General features: G+C 32.7%; 1 protein-coding gene across 1 annotated transcript; it reads right to left on the bottom strand.

The window, feature by feature from the left end:
• Window positions 1-17,619: 17,619 nt before the first annotated feature.
• LOC127136935 (myosin-8) lies at window positions 17,620-19,116 on the bottom strand. The gene is made up of 8 exons (XM_051063445.1): window positions 19,022-19,116; window positions 18,906-18,943; window positions 18,611-18,737; window positions 18,350-18,520; window positions 18,127-18,255; window positions 17,922-18,031; window positions 17,691-17,751; window positions 17,620-17,640 (listed from the first exon to the last, which is right to left on the bottom strand). Exons 1-8 carry the CDS (start codon window positions 19,109-19,111, stop codon window positions 17,620-17,622), a joined length of 747 nt encoding a protein of 248 aa, XP_050919402.1. The 5' UTR covers window positions 19,112-19,116.
• Between the last annotated feature and the right edge of the window lie 4,166 nt (window positions 19,117-23,282).

Raw genomic sequence — 23,282 nt, forward strand, 5'->3', positions numbered from 1 at the left:
AATTGTAATTTTTTATTTAAATTTATTTTTATTTTTTTCTTTCTGTTTTAAGCATTTCTTAAATAATTATTTTTATTTATGCATTTTTATCAAAAAGAGTCATAAAAATTAAAAAAAAAAGTCTTATTTCATTTTTAAAGTTAATTTTCGTTTTTATTTTATTTAATTTTTAAAATATTATTTTTATGTGTAAATGCATTTTTGGTAATTTTGTCCAATTTAAAAGTATTAAAGACTAAATATCCTTTTTTATTGCAAAAAATTATTTAAAAAGAAATTGGAAAGATTCTGTTAACTTTTAATTTTAAGATATAATTTCATTTTTGGAAAAGATCAACATAAATGGTCAAAAACCAAAACCAAATCTCATTTTGATGAAAAGTTTTTATTATATTGATTAATATTTGATTTCTTACTATTTTGGTGGACCTAAGGTTTTTGTATAAATAAGGTCCAAAACTAACAATCAGGGGGAGGAAAAAGGGAAAGAGAAGGGATCGATAATTCACAAAATACATATTATAAAATTTCTGTCGGCACCTATTCGCAAAAGGGGAAGATCAGTTCAAAGACAAAAGAAAAAGGAAGAAGGAAAAGATCGAATCAAACACATAAGAAGGGAGAGAGTTCAAAAGTTTAATAATTTGGTTCACCGGGATATACCTTGATCCTGTAGGTTGGTTCTTTTTTTCACACCTTAATATACATATTTTGTTATTATAATTGCTTCGAAACTTTGTTTAACATTTTTTATGAGTTAAGTAAATTTGTATATAACTTACATTAGCTTTTATAATTATTTCAAATAATTATTAAAATATGTGAAAGTTTGAAAAGCCTTGTATTGTATCTATAAGGAATAAATAATATAAAATTATTTGGGATAATTATGGGATAGAAATTTGGGATAAAAAAAATTATGGATAATATGGGATAATTTTACGGGATAAAATCTCAGGGTTAAGGGATAAAAAATTATGGGATAATTTAGGGATAATTTTTGGGATAATAAATAGGGATAATTTTTTAGGGTTTTAGGGATAAATAATTAGAGATAAGGGATAAAAACAAGGGATAAAAACAAGGGATAAAGATAAGGGATAAAAATAAGGGATAAAAATAAGGGATAAAAACACAAGGGACAAACATGTTTAAAATTCTATAACAATTTCAAGAGATAAAAACAAGGGATAAAATTTATGGGATAAAAGTATGAGATAACAATTTCAAGGGATAAAAACAAGGGATAAAATTTATGGGATAAAATTATGAGATAACAATTTCAAGGGATAAAAACAAGGGATAAAATTTATGGGATAAAATTATGAGATAATTTTAGGGATAAATAATCAGGGATAAATTTTTATGGTTTTAGGGATAAATAATCGGGATAAGGAATATGATATTTTGTTACTTTATAATCATATAATATTGTTATGGGTTATTTTCTGAAATTAAAATAATCATCATATTTTTGTAAATTAACTAAGGGATAAAATCGGGATAAGGGATATATCGTATGACATCTCATTTAATTTTATTAATCAAATTAAGTTATATTTTCAAATCAAATGGGACAAGTACATGGGATAAAACTCTAAGGTTTTCAAGGGTTAAATTGGGGATAAAATCGGGATACAGGGTTATGTCTAATATTCTAGTATAATCAATAATTTATTTTCTTAAATAAATTAAATATTGTCTTTACAAACAATCATGGGATAAAATCAAATTCAACACACTTCAAACTATAAGTCATCTGCCCTAGTGCATCGAGGTATTTTTTTTCTTCCAAAAATCAATTACTTCTCCGCCCCCGATGCGTGAGAATTTTTAAGGGATAAAAACAATCAACAAACAACTTTTTTCCACCAGAACTACGGGACTCTGATCCTTCAATGAACTTGGAGGTACGTAGGCATAGAGTTGTAAACTCTAGCGAGTACAATAATCAAAAACATTTTTAAGTTTTCCTTTCTTAATTAATCAATTTTCTTTTAAATGATAAAATAATTTTCAATAAATAGATAAATAATTAATAAAGCAAACATCTCAAGGACACATTAACCCTAAAATTAGAGGAGGATCCCATTGAGTACAATGGAGGTAAGGGGTGCCTAACACCTTCCCCTTATTTAACCGATTCCCGAACCTAGCATCTTACCCTTAGTTTATAGGTTTTATCATTATTTCCCTGTTCCTTATGAACGAATAAAGGATGGTGGCGACTCTGTCATTTTTCCAGCCGCGACAGCTGGCGACTCTGCTGGGGAAGACTTATACTTTTCCTAAAGAGAGTCAATCCTAACCTTGGGTTTTAGGGTTGTGTTTTTTTCTATGTGTATTTGCTTTCCTTTATTTATGTTTATTTATTTATTTATTCACTTTATTATTTAATATATTATTATGTCTGTCATATCATATTGATTGGGATTTTCAAAGGTGTGAAGCCAAAATCCAGTCTTGAGAAAAGATATAAGCTTAAGTAAGGGGTCGTCCTGTCTCGGCCACCGGGGTTTTCATCCCGTAGGGTCTTTGATGACGATTCCGCCCAGAATAGATCAATTCAAAAGGGTTGTCATGAGAAGGCCCGCACTCCTTCATGATAAAACTTTGAGTTCGGTCCATGACTCTGGGGACCTCTTCTAGAACCCTCTTAACTTAGGGTGACCTTATGTTATCAACCTGCAAAGGTTGTTACTAGGTCCCTCCTAGACGAGACTTATCCCAAAGGCTTACCGTAGGAAGGCTTGCTCCTTCTCATGGTAAAACAAGGGTATAATCCATGACTCTAGAGCTATCATCCTACAAAAACTTTATATCCTACAAGTGAGGGGATTGGGTAGTCTAAGCCTAGATCTGACATATCATAAGGAATCTACCCTTAACTAGGTCATGCTTGCATATTATCTTACATGTCTCAAAATTGTTTGTGTTTCCCATGCCAATTATTATCCCTATCTATAAGGAACCTTCTTAAACAAGGTGTCCTTATATTCAACATTATCCTTAAACCCATATGTGGGTTCTATATCCATCACAATCTCTAAACTCGTATGGGTTGTCTTATCTGTCATTATCCTAATGTGACAGTTGCATTGCATCTAAAAAAATACTTTTAGCATTACCTTCAAATTAAAAAATTAAAAAATATTTTTGCATACCCATGCATTTTCGTGCATTTGCATACATACATATACATTTGCATATCCTTTCCACTTTTACCCCTATCTAGCTAGCAAGTCTCCCGATGCTCGCAAATGAACTTGCCACATGTCTTAAGAAGAGCAAGTAACATTTAGGAGAGAAGGTAACCCTTTGCCTCGCAAGCCGCCGGCCTATCCAATGCTTTAAATACAACGAACCTGGATGATGTCACCGTAACAAGGTCTGCAACAATATCTTCTTCGGCAGCAACCTTATGCGCCTCATTAATCACAACAAAGGAAGCTTGGAAGGAAATTAGATCCTATACTAATGTCTCATGACTTAATTAGAGGTTTCCTAGTAGGACTACAACCGAATAATCTCTCTCCTCGTCTATACCCTAAAAGTCATTGTGAGAATGCTTGTTGTGAGCACAAAATATAGGACCTATAATTCACTTTCAAAGAGGGAGTCCCATTGGTGAATGGTTACCCTTACTTTAACAAAGTGCAAGGACATCAAAAAAAGGCATCCCCTAAAGACAGTGGATCAATAATGAAGCTCATCCCTGGAATCAATAGACTTTATCATTGCTAGTTGTAATTTCTTTTTTGCTAAGGGTTGTTTGTATTTAAAATTTGTACTCTTTGAAAAGTAATTTTAATAAAACGAGCATGCATATTTTTGAATCAATCCATTCGTTTACACTCTCTTCTATGCCATCACTTGCTAAAAAATCAAAATTTTCCATTTCACTTTTACCTCTTAACAAACTTAAGAGGAGAATGATGTAATAAATAACTGAATTTGCTGAGTATGCTTTTGATAGTAAGACCTGGCTGACGATGTAAGGCATTGTTTCGCTTCCCCAAACACTTGAGAAATAAGGAGTTAATCCGTAGTCAACCTCCTCGAGCCAGAAGTTGGTGTTTCTTTTTCAATTTATAAAAACCCTTAATATTAACCAGGGGCAGGGTAGTTTCAATTGAGTCAATGATGCATTCTAGCTGCAAGAGAATCATTCTATAATCACATCAGTAAGAGGTTCAAGCAACATCTTCCCCACACCATTCAACATCGAGGAAGCAATGAAAATACAAAAGCTCACAATAGCTAACATGGCAGACACAACTTTCAAAATATCAAAAACAAAAGCACACATGAATTATTCCAAAAAGAGCCCGCTAAGTCAAAAAAAAGGGAAACAACCAGAAAATTTTTGACTTAGGCAAAAGTTAGGGCATCATGTTTAAAAAAAAACCCGCTAAGTCAAAAACCAAAACGGAGTTGACTTAGGCAAAAGTTAGGGCATCCCGATGGACCACAATTCAAAATAATTGGTCCATGCAAAAATAGGGATTAAAAAGCAAAAAAAAGAAAAAACAGAAACAAGCTTGTAAGTGAAAGTAGGTGACTGCCACCTCAAGAATCTCATCGGTGCTTGAACCATTACCTCCATCATCATTACTATCAAAACTCTCTTGCAGATTGAAAGCATTTGTTGAGTTAATTGAATTTAGGAATGGAGAACATCAAGGAGAATGGGTGGGATAAAATTAAAATTTGAGCCTTATATCCTTTTTTGTTAAACCGTGAACCAGGCCACGTTACAACCTTCAAAAGTCCTAATTGAAGCTAGGTTCACTATGAAAGCATACTCGGAAAAATCGTTGTTAAGCTAACTCTGAATGTTTGTTATTAACCATCTTGTTCTATCACATCTTCCTTTGTGCAAACCTCATGGACATATATCATCTGTATACACCATATATATTTTCCATAACAATTTTCAATTTCAAAAACTTGCATGAGCATGATGTTATAATTACTTTTCAAAAAGAACATTTTTCTCACAAATCAATACTTAGCACCAAGGAAATATAAACAATGGTCTGATCAGGGGCATACCACTTTGAGACATTCCTGACTAGGAGCAAGTCACCTAAGGATCCTCCCAATTAGGGGGGAAATCCTTATGATCCTAGGGGCACGTCATTTGAAGATCGTACTGATTAGAGGTGAAACATTTCAATATTTGACACACGTATGTCAAGTAACATCCATGACCCTCATGATCAGAGGCATGCCTTTCAAGACTCTCATACTGGGGCATACTAACTCAAGGTCATAATGAGGCCAATCACTCCAAAAAGTCATCTAATCCGGGGCATACTTTTCAAAAATTCAAATAATGGGGCAATTCATATAAAGGTCACATCGCAACATTGTATGATCTAAGTTCCTTTTCAAGACACTCTTCCAGACCCTAATAATCAGGGGCATACTTTTCAAGATTTAAATACTGGGCAGTTCATATCAAAGTCATACCATAGCATGGTGGGATCCAATTTTCTTTTTAGGAAACTCTTTCAATAAGGCCTACAAATAAGGGCAATACCCTCCAAGGCTCAATCACTATGGGACAGACCGCCGCAAGGCTTAATCAAAAGAAATTTCTCCAAAAAAATGGTTCATCAGGGGCATATCATTCTAAGGGTCGATTATTTAAGGACGAATCTCTCCAAGGCTAATATTACAACATGACGTCTCAAGTGCATGGTATGGCTAAGTCACTTCAAATTCATATTGACATGAATTTCTTCAAAGACCTAACAGACAGGGGCAACTATGGGATACTGCAGGGACAATCCCTCTCAATACTTTCAAGATGCATGTACAAGATCTATAATAGATCAACAATTGTCAACGGGAAGCCATGCTAGCGTAACATCCTACCACCTTTTGAAAAAATAACTTGGTTACACAAACAACCTCTCTAATCCCTAACAATCCACGACCCATCACAGGGGAACTTGTGGAAACATTCAAATCATTGTCATGCATTAATCATGTCGCTACACTCTAGCATCAAATCATGCATATCATCTCATTCATTTAGCACATTCCCATAACATGAATCTAACATCTACAAAAGCCCAACCTCATTTGACATTCACCCTAAAAGCCCAACTTTGATTGGCATCTCACAAAAGCCCAACCTTGCTTGGCACTCAAGACCTACAAATGGCCCAATCTTCAGCGGTGCAACTCGAGACTAATACATCATGTGCATCAATCATTGCATTAATACATCATATCACGCGTAGCATATCCATTAATATGGACCATTATACCATACAAAAATTAAACATGCATAAATGACATAGCATAACATGCATACATAACATAAATACATAACACAGACTGAGACTTAGGACTCGTCGTGAGAGTCTGGATCAATCCCCAACTAAATCGATGATAAATCTCAGTCTAAGCTTCTCCCGAGCTTTTTTTTTAATTGTACACCCAGTGGGTTAGTCTTAAGGACAATTCCCCCGCAAGTATCCTTGGAACTCATTCTCCAAGCAGAAAATACTTAGCAGCATTGTCCCCAATATGCCCTAATGGTATACAATTCCTTCACCAGATCCTTGCAGGGATTTCTTAGGGCTTTCTCCAACACCCGCGCTCCTTAGGGAACCTCGCCTAGAAGCATATTCCCTAGTAGACAGTCATCTTACATGACACCAATCTTCCCCATTAGGGACATCGAGTTCTTTTGTCAATCTCCTTTTATTCACGTCTTCTTAGAGAACTCCTCAATAAAAGTTCTATCACCATTGTCACTTTGGCTCTTACACCACTGTTCACTTTGGTTCTTACACTATTGCCACTCAGTCACTTCCGCTCTTACGCCGTTGTCATTTACTCACTTTGGGTTTTACATCGTTTTCATCCAGTCATTTTGGTTTTTACACTGTTTATCAATTCATTTGTACAGTTTCTTATACCGTTTGTCATTTCAGTTTACGGTTCTTCTACCGTTGTTACTCCTTTTAGTTCTTATACCACTATCACTACTCTCGGGGTTTTACGACAATGATAATTTATTTAGCATTGGTTCTTATATCGAGGACGATTGAATTCTCAATCCCCAGCTATACAAGTACAATTCCCAAGCAAGAATGCTTATTGGGCTTCCCCAATAAGTAACCATCTCCATAGAGCCTTTTCAATAAAGGACTTTCCCAACAAACTCACTGACCGTGAGTCATCAAAGGAATATATCCACTAGTCTGTCATCCTGAATGATCGTTATCAACTATTGAGCGGGTCTTCACCTCTCACATCTCCAGATTAATTAACCTATCCCACACAAGGGATGCGTTCCATCAAATACACCAGGGTTTATCAAAGAGTTACACCGAAGTTTTTCAAGGGGTTCCACCAAGGGTTTCATAAAAGTTTTTTTACCAAGAGTTCTATTAGGGATTCCATCAGAAGTATAAAGGATTTTCATCAAGGGATATTTTCAAAGGAGTTTTAGCAAAGGGGTTCAATCAAGGGGTTTTCATCAGAGATTATCCGCCGAGGGTTCACTAGGGTTTTACCAAGAAGTTTCACCAAAGTGTTAATATCAAGGGGTTTCATCATTTATTTATCAAAGGGTTTCACCGGAATTTTCTATCAAAGGGTTTTGCCAGAATTTTATCAAGGGATTTTATCAAAAGGATTTTTTCAAGGGATTTTATCAAAAGGGTTTATCAGGAATGTTATCAAAAGATTCCATCAAGGGGTTCATCCAGAATTTTACCAAGGGGTTTCATCCAGAGTGATCGGGGTATCAGTAGAGTACTACCCGATTCCCATAAAATGATCGGATGATCATGGGAATCGTATGCAAGTTTCACCTAGAAGGGTTAAGATTGATCAAAAAGGGTTTCATTAATAGGTTTCATTAAAGGTATTAAGGGGTTCATCATGGTTTTATAAAAGGGTTCCACCAGGATTCCACGAGGTTTACACTATGGGTTTCACTAAGGATTTTATCAGGGGTTTCATCAAAGGATTCTATAAGGAGTTTCATCAAGGGGTTCTATCAAGGGGTTTTACCAGATTTCTACAAAGGGGTTTCACCAGATTTTCATCAAGGGATTTCATCAAAAGGGTTTTATAAAGGGTTTCATCTAGGGATTCCATCTGGTGTTTTATCAAAGAGTTTATATCAAAGGGTTTTGATCAAAATATTATCCACAGGGTTTCACCAAAAAGGTTCAACAAATGTTATTATCAAGGGATTCTATCAGACTATTATTAAAGGGGTTTCACCAGATTTTCATCAAGGGATTCCACCAAATTCTCATCAAGGGGTTCTACCAGAATTTTATCGAAGTGGGTTTCATCCAGAGTAATCAAGGTATCACTAAAGTCCTACTCGACTCCAGTGACATGATCAGAGGATCATAGGCAAATATCACCCAGAGAGGTTGAAACTGATCATCAGGGACTAATCAAGGGGTTCCATCAGGAATTCGTCAAAGGGTTTCATTAGGGTTTTACCATCAGATGTTCCATTAGAAGTTGTATCAGGGGTTTCATCAAGAGTTTTGCAAAGGGTTTTATTATGAGTTTTATTAGGGGTTCTGCCAAGATTTTATCAAATAACAATCGGAGGATCGTTAAAGTCCTACCCAATTCCAATAAACATGATCGGGTGATTATAGGAATTGTATGCAAATTTCACTTGGATGGACTGAAATTAAACACCAGGGTATTATTGGGGTTCCATCAAAGGTTGTTTTTGATCCCATTAGAGCATCAAGGATTGTTCAATCATTGTGTACTCCCATAATCTACTGACTACGTGGTCAAAATTAGGGTCTCTCTCTATATTTAATCATCTTCCCCCATGAGAAGATGAAGGCTCAACGTCATCATCCTCTCAGTTTGAAGCTGATTAAATAGGGGCAGCTGTCGTACCCCAAATTTTGACCACCTTTTCATTTTTATTTTCAGCCGACACTAACACATCCAGAGCATACCAGTCATCCGGTCAAATGACCTAAAAAGTCAAAGGGAGACCATTTTAATTTTTTTTAGTCCCTCTTAGGAGTGAGTTTTAGTTCAAGGGTATTATTTAGATTTTTTTTTTTTAAAAAAACGCATAATTTGTAAGAGCATGCTAAAGAGGATATTACTATTAATGTTCAGGTAAAATTAAGGAATAATCAGGATAATAGGATCTAGTTTATAAAAAAAAAGTATAACATGATCAATTAGGGGTAGTATTTACTTAATAAAAGTATAAATGGATGAAATTATAGAGGTTTTAATATTATTAATATAATTAACTCTCATTAACATATTAGTATTTTGGTTCCATTTTATTTAAACTAAATATATTGGTCAATTTGATAGAAGAGCATGTCTAGGAGTTACAAGGGAGAGGTTTTGAGTTCAAATCTCACCTTTAGAACTTTCCCTTTTTTATGTTTTAACTTCAATTGCAATCAAATCTGTATTTTTAAAATTTTATTTAATTTTAAATATATTTTTAAATAAAATTTGCATTTTTATTTTAATATTCGAATATAGTATATTTTTAATCTAAAAAATAAAAAAATATTTCTTATTTTAATTTGTGGATTTAATATATTTTTAATTGAGAAAAATCTAACCTTTGCTCCTTTTTTTAATTTTAATCAAGATAAAAATAAAAAAAAATCAAAAATATATATATATATATATATACACGATATTAATATCATTGGTAAGAAGGGTCAAAATTGAAAATCAAGTTTAATTAGCATATTACTATTTGGATTCAATCCCATGCACATTATGGCACATTTGGTGGTGGAGCAAATCTAAAACTTAGAAGTGATAGTGCATGAGTTCAAATCCTATCTCCCTTATTTTGATTTTGTTCTCTATCCCTTTTGATTTTTTTATTAGTTTAATTCTAGTTTTTACTATTATTAATATCATTAAAAAACAATCTTCTTGTATTAATTATTTTATTAAATTAGAGTTAATAGAGAAAATAGATATTATGATTGTTTTATTGTTAAATAAATTATTAGGATCAAAAATATCTCAAAAAAAATCAAAATCAAAATATATTTTTATGGTAGAAAAAAAATAAAAATTTATCATTACGTTCTTCTACTTATTATAATATTAGTTATTTTTTTATTTTTTTGATATCTTTATCATTAGTATTCCATTATTATTATTATAATAGTTAATTAATTGGTTTTATCAGTAGTATTGATTATTGTATCAAAAACAAAAAGGAAACAATTTCTTTAAATTATTGTTTTTATTAGAAAAATCTTTTGTTTTTATTACTACAATTTTAAAAAAGTAAAAAAAGCTCATAAAGTATTATTAGGAGTTATTTATATTTATTATTTGTTATTATTAAAGATCACGAGATTCTAAAATATTTCAAAACTCAAAACTCATCACACATTTCATACCAAAATCAAGTCCCCCATTCAGAATCAATATCTCAATACGCAGATAAAATCATCCCATTCAAATCCCACATTTCCCACTTGTGATTTTTTTCCCTTTTATTTGTTTCTAACTTTATTTTTTATTTTATTAAAAAATCACAAATTGTAATTTTTTATTTAAATTTTTTATTTTTTTTCTTTCTGTTTTAAGCATTTCTTAAATAATTATTTTTATTTATGCATTTTTATCAAAAAGAGTCATAAAAATTAAAAAAAAAAGTCATATTTCATTTTTAAAGTTAATTTTCGTTTTTATTTTATTTAATTTTTAAAATATTATTTTTATGTGTAAATGCATTTTTAGTAATTTTGTCCAATTTAAAAGTATTAAAGACTAAATATCCTTTTTTATTGCAAAAAATTATTTAAAAAGAAATTGGAAAGATTCTGTTAACTTTTAATTTTAAGATATAATTTCATTTTTGGAAAAGATCAACATAAATGGTCAAAAACCAAAACCAAATCTCATTTTGATGAAAAGTTTTTATTATATTGATTAATATTTGATTTCTTACTATTTTGGTGGACCTAAGGTTTTTGTATAAATAAGGTCCAAAACTAACAATCAGGGGGAGGAAAAAGGGAAAGAGAAGGGATCGATAATTCACAAAATACATATTATAAAATTTCTGTCGGCACCTATTCGCAAAAGGGGAAGATCAGTTCAAAGACAAAAGAAAAAGGAAGAAGGAAAAGATCGAATCAAACACATAAGAAGGGAGAGAGTTCAAAAGTTTAATAATTTGGTTCACCGGGATATACCTCGATCCCGTAGGTTGGTTCTTTTTTTCACACCTTAATATACATATTTTGTTATTATAATTGCTTCGAAACTTTGTTTAACATTTTTTATGAGTTAAGTAAATTTGTATATAACTTACATTAGCTTTTATAATTATTTCAAATAATTATTAAAATATGTGAAAGTTTGAAAAGCCTTGTATTGTATCTATAAGGAATAAATAATATATAAAATTATTTGGGATAATTATGGGATAGAAATTTGGGATAAAAAAAATTATGGATAATATGGGATAATTTTACGGGATAAAATCTCAAGGTTAAGGGATAAAAATTTATGGGATAATTTAGGGATAATTTTTGGGATAATAAATAGGGATAATTTTTTAGGGTTTTAGGGATAAATAATTAGAGATAAGGGATAAAAACAAGGGATAAAGATAAGGGATAAAAATAAGGGATAAAAATAAGGGATAAAAACACAAGGGACAAACATGTATAAAATTCTATAACAATTTCAAGAGATAAAAACAAGGGATAAAATTTATGGGATAAAAGTATGAGATAACAATTTCAAGGGATAAAAACAAGGGATAAAATTTATGGGATAAAATTATGAGATAACAATTTCAAGGGATAAAAACAAGGGGTAAAATTTATGAGATAAAATTATGAGATAACAATTTCAAGGGATAAAAACAAGGGATAAAATTTATGGGATAAAATTATGAGATAATTTTAGGGATAAATAATCAGGGATAAATTTTTATGGTTTTAGGGATAAATAATCGGGATAAGGAATATGATATTTTGTTACTTTATAATCATATAATATTGTTATGGGTTATTTTCTGAAATTAAAATAATCATCATATTTTTGTAAATTAACTAAGGGATAAAATCGGGATAAGGGATATATCGTATGACATCTCATTTAATTTTATTAATCAAATTAAGTTATATTTTCAAATCAAATGGGACAAGTACATGGGATAAAACTCTAAGGTTTTCAAGGGTTAAATTGGGGATAAAATCGGGATACAGGGTTATGTCTAATATTCTAGTATAATCAATAATTTATTTTCTTAAATAAATTAAATATTGTCTTTACAAACAATCATGGGATAAAATCAAATTCAACACACTTCAAACTATAAGTCATCTGCCCTAGTGCATCGAGGTATTTTTTTTCTTCCAAAAATCAATTACTTCTCCGCCCCCGATGCGTGAGAATTTTTAAGGGATAAAAACAATCAACAAACAACTTTTTTCCACCAGAACTACGGGACTCTGATCCTTCAATGAACTTGGAGGTACGTAGGCATAGAGTTGTAAACTCTAGCGAGTACAATAATCAAAAACATTTTTAAGTTTTCCTTTCTTAATTAATCAATTTTCTTTTAAATGATAAAATAATTTTCAATAAATAGATAAATAATTAATAAAGCAAACATCTCAAGGACACATTAACCCTAAAATTAGAGGAGGATCCCATTGAGTACAATGGAGGTAAGGGGTGCCTAACACCTTCCCCTTATTTAACCGACTCCCGAACCTAGCATTTTACCCTTAGTTTATAGGTTTTATCATTATTTCCCTGTTCCTTATGAACGAATAAAGGATGGTGGCGACTCTGTCATTTTTCCAGCCGCGACAATTAGAATTGAATTAGAAGTTTGATCATACTTTGTTCATTTTATTTTATGTTTTATTTTAATTTCAAAAATACCAAAAAATATGTTTGACCTTTATTGACTTCTAATCTTCATTTCTTTTCTGTTTACCATTGATTGATGTTGATTTCATTCACATTTTATCATTGTGTTTTGATTATGTCATTTGAATTCTTCTTTTGTCCATTCCATTTCATCTTCATCTTTTTATTTTTATTTTGGCCAATGAGTTAATGATTTGTGGTTAGCCTTGACATATGAGGGGCTTAACCTTCTTTGATCCAAATCAAGTTCAACTTGATCAAAGGTCAAGTGAATTGCTTTGTGTCCAAGATAGGTTGCTTCTTGGTCAAGCAAATAACCTAAAATACATACAAGGTCTTTCCTTCTTTTCTTTTGGCATGGCAAGTTGTAGGAGCTTGGCTTACTAGTCATGATCTCTAACTTGTGTTTATTTGCCTATAGTTTTATTGACCGGCCTCAGATAGGTGTGACTACTACATTAGTCCACTTACGATTGCTTAACATAGCGTTAAATTGTCTTATGACACACTAATACTAACTACTAATTACTAACTTTAATTCAAGCATTTAATTCTTGCAATTTACTTTAATGCAATTTAATTTCTTGCTCATTTATTTCTATTTCCTTTTCCCTTTGCTCACTTGAGCTCATATTTTATGTTTATGTTATTTTCCTTTTGCTCACTTGAGCACCTTATTGTACATAAATATATTGTTGCTTTGTGTTTGTTTTGTCTTTGTTTGTGTGAACCCAATGCAAAAAGGAGAAAAGACTTAGAATTAGGACCTTACATATGCTTAAAGGAGTTCAAGAGAAACTAGGTCTCATGCCTTTAGAATTCTAAACTTGTTGAAGAGCAACTAGGCTTCATGCCTTTAGAATGCTTAATCTCAAAGTTGACTTGAAATGACCCCTAATCTAAACTCACTCTTTGTCCATTCCTCTTATTGCATTGTGAACTTTTTGATTGTTTGCTCTTGTGTGATAGGGATTCCAAACTTGAGATAGTAAGAAGGATCATTGTCATGAATAGCCAAGTTATGAGAGACAAGCCAAATGGAGATCTTAGGAGCTTGATTGAATATTTGCTTGATTGCTTTGAGTTGCTTGCTAAGTCCAAAGGAAAGAAGCATCTTGAATCATCTTTATGATCTCAAGAAAGGAACTCCAAGTGTTTTATCTCTTCCCTCATCTTGGCATGTTTAGGACTAGCCATTCTCTTCTTCTCCTCACTCTAACCCAAGCCAAACTCATTTTGTGCAAACATTGACATTGTTTTCAAAACTAGAAACCTTGGCCATATGCCTTTGATTTTTCAAACTCTTTTCATTAATACTTATGGTAAATGAACCTTAATTCATACTTTGACCTCATTTTATGAATGCTTCTAACTTGTAAATACAACTCACTTAAGTTATTTTTATGGTTTCAATAGCCACCTTTGTTAAAACTTTTTTCATAAACATTAGCCATAGGTTTGAGTTATCATAGTGGCTGATGTAAACCTCACCTTATCCTTAGTGATTGGACTATAAGTCTTCCATACTTATTATAGGGTGGATCCCTCACTAGTATGTTGAAGCTCTCCTCACATGGTGGATTGTTTGTTTAGGTTGAGTTTTCTCCTTTTGATAACAAAAGACCTTAAGGCTTTTGATCAAATCATTTTTTTGAGATTTTTACCCCGGACTACGAGGTTTTGATCCTACCTTTGTGATGGTACGTAGGCAATGGGTTCATCCATTCAAACAACAAAATTGTAAATATGTATATTCTTTTCTCATCTCCCCAATCTTGTTTGCACATATATTTTCACAAATACCAACCTACAATACATCTTTGCAAAAAGGGCTCCCTTAGAGTACTAAGGATGTTTTGGGTGCTTAAAACCTTCCCATTTCATAACCAACCCCCTTACCCAGATCTCTGATATTTTTATTAGTTTTTGATTTGATAAAACTTCTTACTTGGTTTTTGTTCGCTTTCTAACCTTTCCTCTGGATAAATAGAAGTGTGGTGGCGACTCGAATTGTATGATTTACTTTTGATTAATCAATGAATCTAAAGGTAACGAATACCCCGTTACACCAATCAATTGTACATTATTATAAACATTCATCAATATCATCATGTATCACTCACAAAAGAGTTCATGCCTAAACTTCCAATGAAATTTCTACCTTATTCCTTAACCGACAATCTCTCGGCCTATTAAAAAATATGAAGCATTAAGAATCGATAATCACGATGAATGTTAAACCTAAATCTATGTCTAGAGTTTAGAATCTAACATAATGTTTATCCTAGATCTATATTCGAAGAGTACTTCTTAGTAACAATTCAAATCATAAGATAAATATGTAAACAAGAATAACATCGATAGAGATCCGTGAATAGATTGTGTATAACGCCATGATTAATAAAAATGCATATTATAACAGTAAACTTACATCCAATACTAACAAGAAAGGGATTTAACTACATATAGTGGCTAGATACAAAAAGAAGGATGAAGAGGAACAATCACCCACTGCGATTTCCTAACGATAGAAGCGAATCCAACTCTAGATAGTCAAGAAGCACCCTCCACTTGTTGTTTTCTAAGCTTCACTCTCTCCAAAAATGGTTTTCTCTTCAACCCTAACTATTTATTTGCTGAGAGTCCAAGAAAAACAAGAGATAAACCCCAAAAATCTGATTTGGACCTATTTATACAAATTTGAGAATTATTGTCTCGTCCGGCGAACTTGGTCTCGCCCAACAAAATCACATTTAAGTGCCTTCCACCTGGCTCAAACGCAGCAAATTGTCTTCAGCAAAATATGTTCACTCGCCCGACGAACTCATAATCACAAGCCCTCGTCGGGCGACCAAGGTAAGATTTGCCCCTGGAATCTAATTCTTTGGCCTCGCCTCGAGCTCGTCATAGCTTGCCCGGTGAGCTCACTCTCCCTTCGCCATCTCTCGCCCGGTGAGCATGCTGAAACTTCACATCTTGGCTTTGTTCATACTTCTTTGTTTTGTGTCTTTTCCTTTGGTCTCTTGCAACATTTCATGCACACTAACACACAAATCAAGGATACCAAAGCCAATTACAATTTATATGACATTCGGTGGCAAACATGAGAATTCAACAACGAAACTGCAAAATAGTCCAAAAAATGCCAAGTTTTTATACATCAATTATAGCCAAATTTAGCACTTATCAGTTTTCCAATTTTGAAGTTCTTGTCAAAAAAAAGTGATTTTTCATAAAATGACTTAAAAATTAAGTTTCTCTCAATTTTGGGAAAATTTCCAAAAAAAAATACAATCGACTCAGTAAAGTTTTGGGAAGCATGTCAGAGTTCTCAATATCATGTATTTGGTGAATCAAACGACCCAAACAAAGTCGTTTGAATCCCTGGGGCAAAGTCCCAATTCAACTGAAACCAAAACAACAAAGAACATATAATCATACATTCAAATCATCATAATACAAGGTTATCACATCCAATAATAACTTATAGAGACCTGATGGGATTTATCCTAAATTCTCTATTAGGGTCTTAGCACTACGCCAAATAAGGGAAAAGAGGGCGCTTTTTTTGGCCTATAACAGCGCTTTAAAGCGCCCTTTAATCTGGCGCTGGCATAGGTAAAGACAGCGCTTTTTTCCTGGTGAAAGCGCTCTCTAAAGTGGCTCATTAAGCCCTTTAAGGGCCACTTTAGAGGGCGCTTTTTAAAGAAAGCGCCCTCTAAAGTGGAAACTTTTAAGGGTTTAGAGGGCGCTTTTACTGGAAAGCGCCCTCTAAAGTGGAAACTTTTAAGGGTTTAGAGGGCGCTTTTACTGGAAAGCGCCCTCTAAAGTGGAAATTTAAAGGGTTTAGAGGGCGCTTATTTTGGAAAGCGTCCTCTAAAGTGGGTGGTTATTTAAATTTTTTTTTTTAAAAAGCGCTATATTTTTTTATTTATTTTAGACAACCTGTATATTGAAGCAGTACACCTAAAACTGTATAATTTGAAGCCCTTTTTAACACATTGCATTCAACAAGCCTTATATACAACAATCCATACATATACAACAATCCACTGATATATAATCGTTTAACTTCTAAAGATTCTAAATATACAACCAATTCATAACTTAATAAAACTAAGTAGCAAAAGCATCTCTGAGATGTATGTTTTTTTTGCTAGCCGCAGTCTTCTTAGGGTCCGCTTCCTGAATCGAAGTTCATTTCTAGCAGCCATTCCTCGCATGCCGGTTTGAATACAAACAGCTTTGGAATAGGTAGTTTTATAAGCACTTCTCGAAAGATACATGCGGATTTGTTTCTGGATTATCAAAGATGCGGCCTCCCTTCTCATGCATTCATACCGACGTCTTGCAAGTTGTCCTATGTTAAGTTCATAGGATACGTAAAACTAAATGACTTAGAAAATGGATAACAAGATTATTCATACATAGTATCAAAAAGGATTCAAATAATTGATACCTTTAATAGCCCTTTGTAGTTCTATGGCAGAAAATCGCAATAACTTGTACTGTTTCTCACAAATATATGTGCGAGCTTTTTTCTGAATAACGATTGTGGATCTTCCTAGGACCTTGGCACGACATGCATCTAGTTCTGCCATTTGACCTGCTCTCAGGAAAACTTTTGTCTTTCCTATCTGCAAAGAAACCCAAACAACATTTTATTCCAATCCATATTATCATACATAGCGTGTTCGAAATTTTTTAGCATCATCATCTATGATTCAATGTAACCTGCGAGCAAATAAAAATGCTATAACTGAGATTAAGATAAGAACTACTACCTGATAATCTTTAAGGTTTGCTTTATCTAGAAGTCTCTTGCAAGCCGTCATCTCATCAGGACTGCAGATATATATTTATTATTAGTTATTTCAGATATAGTTGTGTTATTTGAACATCTAAAACCGGAAAAATTTCGTGACAACAATCTAGGTGGTTAATTATGTTCAGTACAATCACATTCATCTGTATGATCAGAAAAAGAAAACACGGAAAAAAGGAGAAGTAAATACCATGATTTTAGAACCTTAGGTTCCATTATACTAAACCGCTGAACAAATTCATCAAAGTTCTTTCGAGTTGGATATCCAGCGCAACTTATCCTAATTGCCTCCATTACACCCTGTAAAAGGCATCCACAGAGTTTGAAGTAACTTGAAACAAAAATATTCATGTCATAATAAAGAACAAGGCTAATATGGGGGTTGAATGAGCAACACATCGAAGCTGCTGTAACACATCGTTGTTCTCAAATATCCCCGGCTTAAGAAGATTATTTGGCTTTACACAACGAATGTAGTGTGGCTTAGTCGCACTCAATGTATCAAGCAAAGATTGCAGTTGTTGCTTCATTCCATAAGCAATAAGAATAACAATGATCAATAGTTATATACAAAAGACTTATAATTTTCAAGCATATGCATGTTTAAAGAAAACCGACCTTAAACTGAGTGGCTATAGAAGAAAACTTTGTTGATTTAGTACTTTCCTCGTGTAAAGGTGGGAAAAGTCCTGAAACAAAGGAGCACTTGGAAGCACAGAGCAGCGCAGCGTGTTCCGGAACAACGTAGTCTTTGTTTTTATCAAGGAAAAGATCAATTTGATACGTGACCTGAAATCAAAGTTCGACATATATACTAAGCTTTTAACTTTTTATTTCATGGTTGATATAACTGCGTAGACCAAAATGTATTTTACTCACATCACCAGCATAGTGATTGATGGTGAAGTCAGTTCGTGACAACTTCGGTTTGCTGAATCGCTTATTGTCCTTAAGTGTTTGATATAGCTTTTCAGCAAATGTTTCGTGCGTTGATCTTGGAAACATACTACAAAGAATAAGCAGGACAATATATAAAAGAATGACTATAAAACATAGTTATTGCTCAAAGTATATATATTTGCATGCGCTAACGCCACTTTACATTATGTAAAATGACATAAACAAACCATTAACTATAATACAAATATTTGAACTATTGTCATTTAATACATACCAGGCCTCGTCCAGAAGAGCAATAACGCCGCCAGGTTTCTGGAGTTATAAACAAGAATGAGATGACAAACTGATAGAACTTTTCTAAAATGACAAAAATGCAAGGGTGAGTTGCACCTTCTCAATAAGATCGAGAACATCTTGATTATCAACGAACTCTATATAACTCCAATCAATTTCTTCCTTTGTATATTCCTCTTGCTCCATTTTGAAGACATGTTGCATAATGAAATAATGAAGTGTTATTTGAGTCTATAGAAATTGTTTACCAGGAGATAGTAGAAAAATCAAACCTGGTTGAAATGCTGCTGTAACTTCTCATTTGTCAAATTGATACAAAATTGCTCGAAGCTGAACAGGGCCGATGTAAAGTTAGTTACTGTTAGAACAATAACTGTGGTTCAAAAGTAAATAGATACGAAAAAATGTAAATAGAGAATATATATGTAGAATTGTATAATGGTCTAACTGAAAATTCATCATATAGTTTTTACAAAAGATAAACATTGACTAGAAAATATATATGTAGAATTGTATAATGGTCTAACTGAAAGCTAACAGAAGAATAGTCGACTCTAATTTACTCTATCAAATAACATCCATACCTAAACTTCTTAAGTTACTAGCTACGCTATGTATGCTAGAATAAATACACTCATAAGCTGCATAGTGTACCTTTGATTGGTAGAAGGTGTTTTAGATATTGCTGCCTCCTTTTTCTACATCGAGAAACAAATGGAACAGTTGGTGAAATTTAACCCATAATGCCTAGTCTCCATTGCTAGCATTGCAACACAATAATTATTGTTGAGAATACTCAATAAATGTATGAACCAAGAAAAATGAAACCAAAAATGAACAATAGCGAACGTCAGAAGAGAAACCAAGTAATATGAAGATTAGAAAAATACTTATGGTGTCAAAATCGAACAGCTAACAACGAATTAATAAAAGGAGGAAACGTCGTAGATCTAACAGAGGTGGAAGGAGAACGCCTTAGAAGTAGCGAAAGTCGTAGCAATGAGAACCCTAACGTGAAAAAGAACGAAAATAACAGAGAGTGAAATAACAAAACGCGCAGTATGTTATAATTTTAATGTTTACTAAAGGGGACCTTAGAGGGCGCTTGTGGAAAAAAAGCACCCTCTAAAGGGGGCCTAAGAGGGCGCTTATGAAAGCGCTCTCTAAGGCTTTCCAAAAGCGCTTTATAAACTGGAAATGCACATGGACTTATAGAGCGCTTTTTTAAAAGCGCCCTCTAAGGGTAACCTTAGAGGGCGCTTTCTAAAAAGCGCCCTGTATTGTTGTCCCTCTATCTCCTCCTTATTTTTTCGCTTCACCTTAGAGGGCGCTTTATTACAAAAGCGCCCTCTAAAGTGCGCTGTCTATTCCAGTTGTTCGCTCCTTATTTTTTCGCTTCACTTTAGAGTGCGCTTTTGTAATAAAGCGCCCTCTAAGGTGCGCTGTCTATTCCAGTTTTTGGCGTAGTGTAGAGCAAACACGTAAAAACATTTAAATGGGTCAAATGCAAAAAGGGGGAAAATCAAGGATAAACATACAACCCCTAAGGCATTGGTAAGAGGGTAAGAAACTCCTATTATCCCGCATTCCTAAAATCACCCATCAATGGACAATCCCCATCCCCCTTCCTTTACCTTAGAATTGCAGCAAAGTTGGTGATTCCCGTAACTTCTCGGTTTTCTCCTCTCAAACTCTGTTCCCCTTCCCAAAATTCTCTCACATCCTTCTGCCTCTTTTCACGTATGCTATAAAATTCTAAAAACCTTGTTTCTCACCATCTTTTAGTATTTATATGGGCCTAATTTCTCAAATTTACTCTTTTTGCCCAAATTAATCTAAACCTTTCTCATCTCATCCCAAACTTTCTTATATTCACAAAAATGATCAATCCTCCTATTATTCAATTAAATTATTATATAAATTAAATAAATATTCAACTTAAATAATTATTTAATCAGAATAATACATAATTTTTATTTTTTATCTTATTACGAAATATTTAATATGCCTAATTATTTCAATAATCCCCATAATATTATTTTAATTATCCGCTCTCAAATCTCATAACTGCGTAATTAGTAAATTACCGAAATACCCCTACATTTCATAAACATAAAAAATTAAAAAAAAACGACTAAGTTGTGGTGTTACAACCGTCATATGCTTATACGAGCCAAAATTAGTAAATTCAAACCAAAGATCTTTCTTGTTCACTCAGAGCTTAACACTACAAAGCAGACCTTATTTTAACCTAAGCGGTTTGAAGCCATGAAAGTTGAGTACAACTTACTTTTAAAAAATGGCACTTGGAGACTTCAAAATATTCCTCTTATAGAAAATAAATATGCTTCAAGTGGGTTTTTAGAATAAAAGAAAATCTAGATGGACGTATTAATAAGTATAAGGCAAGGCTTGTAGCAAAAGATTTTCACCAACAACAAGGATTTGATTTTCATGAAAACATCTCACCTGTTTTGAAACCTATCACCATCAGAGTCATTTTTTCCTTGTATCTCACATACAAGTGGTAAATCCAGCAAATTAATATAACAACTCATTTCTCAATGGTATATGCAACAACCACCTAGCTTTGTCAACACCAATTTAACTCTATGGTCTAAACTAGAATCAATGGGCATGAAAAGCTCCATCAAGTCTTACATCATTTTGGCTTCTCCTCCAGCAAATGTTATCATTTGGTCTTTGTTTATAAGCATCAATACGTAACAATATACGGATTAGTTTATGTTTATGACATACTCCTCATTGGCATATCCTCGAAACTAATTCATGATCTCATAACCAAACTCCATGATAAGTTGGCATTAAAAAAGTATGACCCTACCAAAATATTTTCTTGGAATTGATGTGCAGTATCTGTCTAATGGCTCTAAACTTCTTATACAAGCAAAGTACATCAAAAATCTTTTGTTCAAGGTCAACATGGCTGATGCAAATGGGGTAAGTACACCAATGTTCATCCATTGCAACCACGCAAGCATGAAACTGATAAATTAGCAGACCTTTCATCATACACGTCTACATTTGGAACCCTTAAATATTTTATAATAACTAGATAAGACATTGGTTATTGTGTCAATAAAGCCAACCAACTTATGTGAAAATCACTCATGGCTTAATGCTTTGTCAATAAACAATGTCTTGACAAAGATGTCACAATAAACATCTTTGTCAATAAACATCTTTGTCGAGACATTGGTTATTGACATCTTTGTCAATAAAGCCAACCAACTTATGTCAATAAACATCTTTGTTCTTTTAACTTAGATGAGGGATAATCCCACCGATGTAAAAGGAGTAATGATTACACCTCAAAACAGAAAGAAAAATAAATAGTTGTTTCTCGACTTGCAAATGGTTAATCAATCATTAAAAAATATTAAATCAATTATGTAATCTTGACTCTTTTGAACTGATTATGTAATTAGTTAGCCTTATCTTACGTTAATCTATTCTAAAAATACCATTAGCAGACTTGATATTCATACTTTATTATTTCTTTCTTTTTCGCTTTTATTTTAACATCTGACTTTACTGCTCTCTCAAATATTTAAGTTATAGGTTTCTTATCATTTCAAGCTTTATTATCATCTTCAACCTAATATCGACATGTCTCAAGAATCTTGGCCATAGCTTCAACTACATGTTGGAGATTTTAAAATTGACTCTTCTTCCTATTTTTTATATGAAGATCCAATAAAGGAATTTGTTTGTTTACCAGTTGCTTGTGATTGGATCATAGAAGGACAACCAAATAATATAAATCCTAAACCCTAAACCCTAAATCGATAGAGCTTTTAATCGATATGAGATCAAGAACCGTTATGGATATTTCAATGGCTGATCTTCACGAACCAAAAGACATATTTTCATTTTGTTGAAAATAACGAACAAAATAGAGACTTTCTAAGACAATCCCCCAAAACAAACAAGAGCTTTTTAACCGGGTTAACTCGAAACTAAAAAATAAATTCTTACAAAATAAGTATATTTACTCAAGAGATAATACACTCTTTGAAAATTACAATTAAGCCCTCACCTAAAACAGAATTTCTCACTTAGACTCAAGAATATTCTTGAAGCACTATGGCTATATATATATATATATATATATATATATATATATATATATATATTATATATATATATATATATATATATATATATATATATATATATATATATATATATATAATATAATATATATATATATATATATATATATATATATATATATATATATATAATATATATATATATATATATATATATATATATATATATATAGCCATAGTGCTTCAAGAATATTCTTGAGTCTAAGTGAGAAATTCTGTTT

The sequence above is a fragment of the Lathyrus oleraceus genome, chromosome 4 (genome assembly GCF_024323335.1).
Source record: "Lathyrus oleraceus cultivar Zhongwan6 chromosome 4, CAAS_Psat_ZW6_1.0, whole genome shotgun sequence".
In the NCBI taxonomy this organism is placed as follows: domain Eukaryota; kingdom Viridiplantae; phylum Streptophyta; class Magnoliopsida; order Fabales; family Fabaceae; genus Lathyrus; species Lathyrus oleraceus.

Coding starts and splice junctions, on each gene's coding strand:
- LOC127136935 (XM_051063445.1), bottom strand. CDS start 19,111: ATGGAGCAAGAGGAATATACAAAGGAAGAAATTGATTGGAGTTATATA. Junction 18,256..18,349: donor CTATAGCCACTCAGTTTAAG/GTCGGTTTTCTT, acceptor TATGGAATGAAG/CAACAACTGCAATCTTTGCT. Junction 18,032..18,126: donor TGTTACAGCAGCTTCGATGT/GTTGCTCATTCA, acceptor TGCCTTTTACAG/GGTGTAATGGAGGCAATTAG.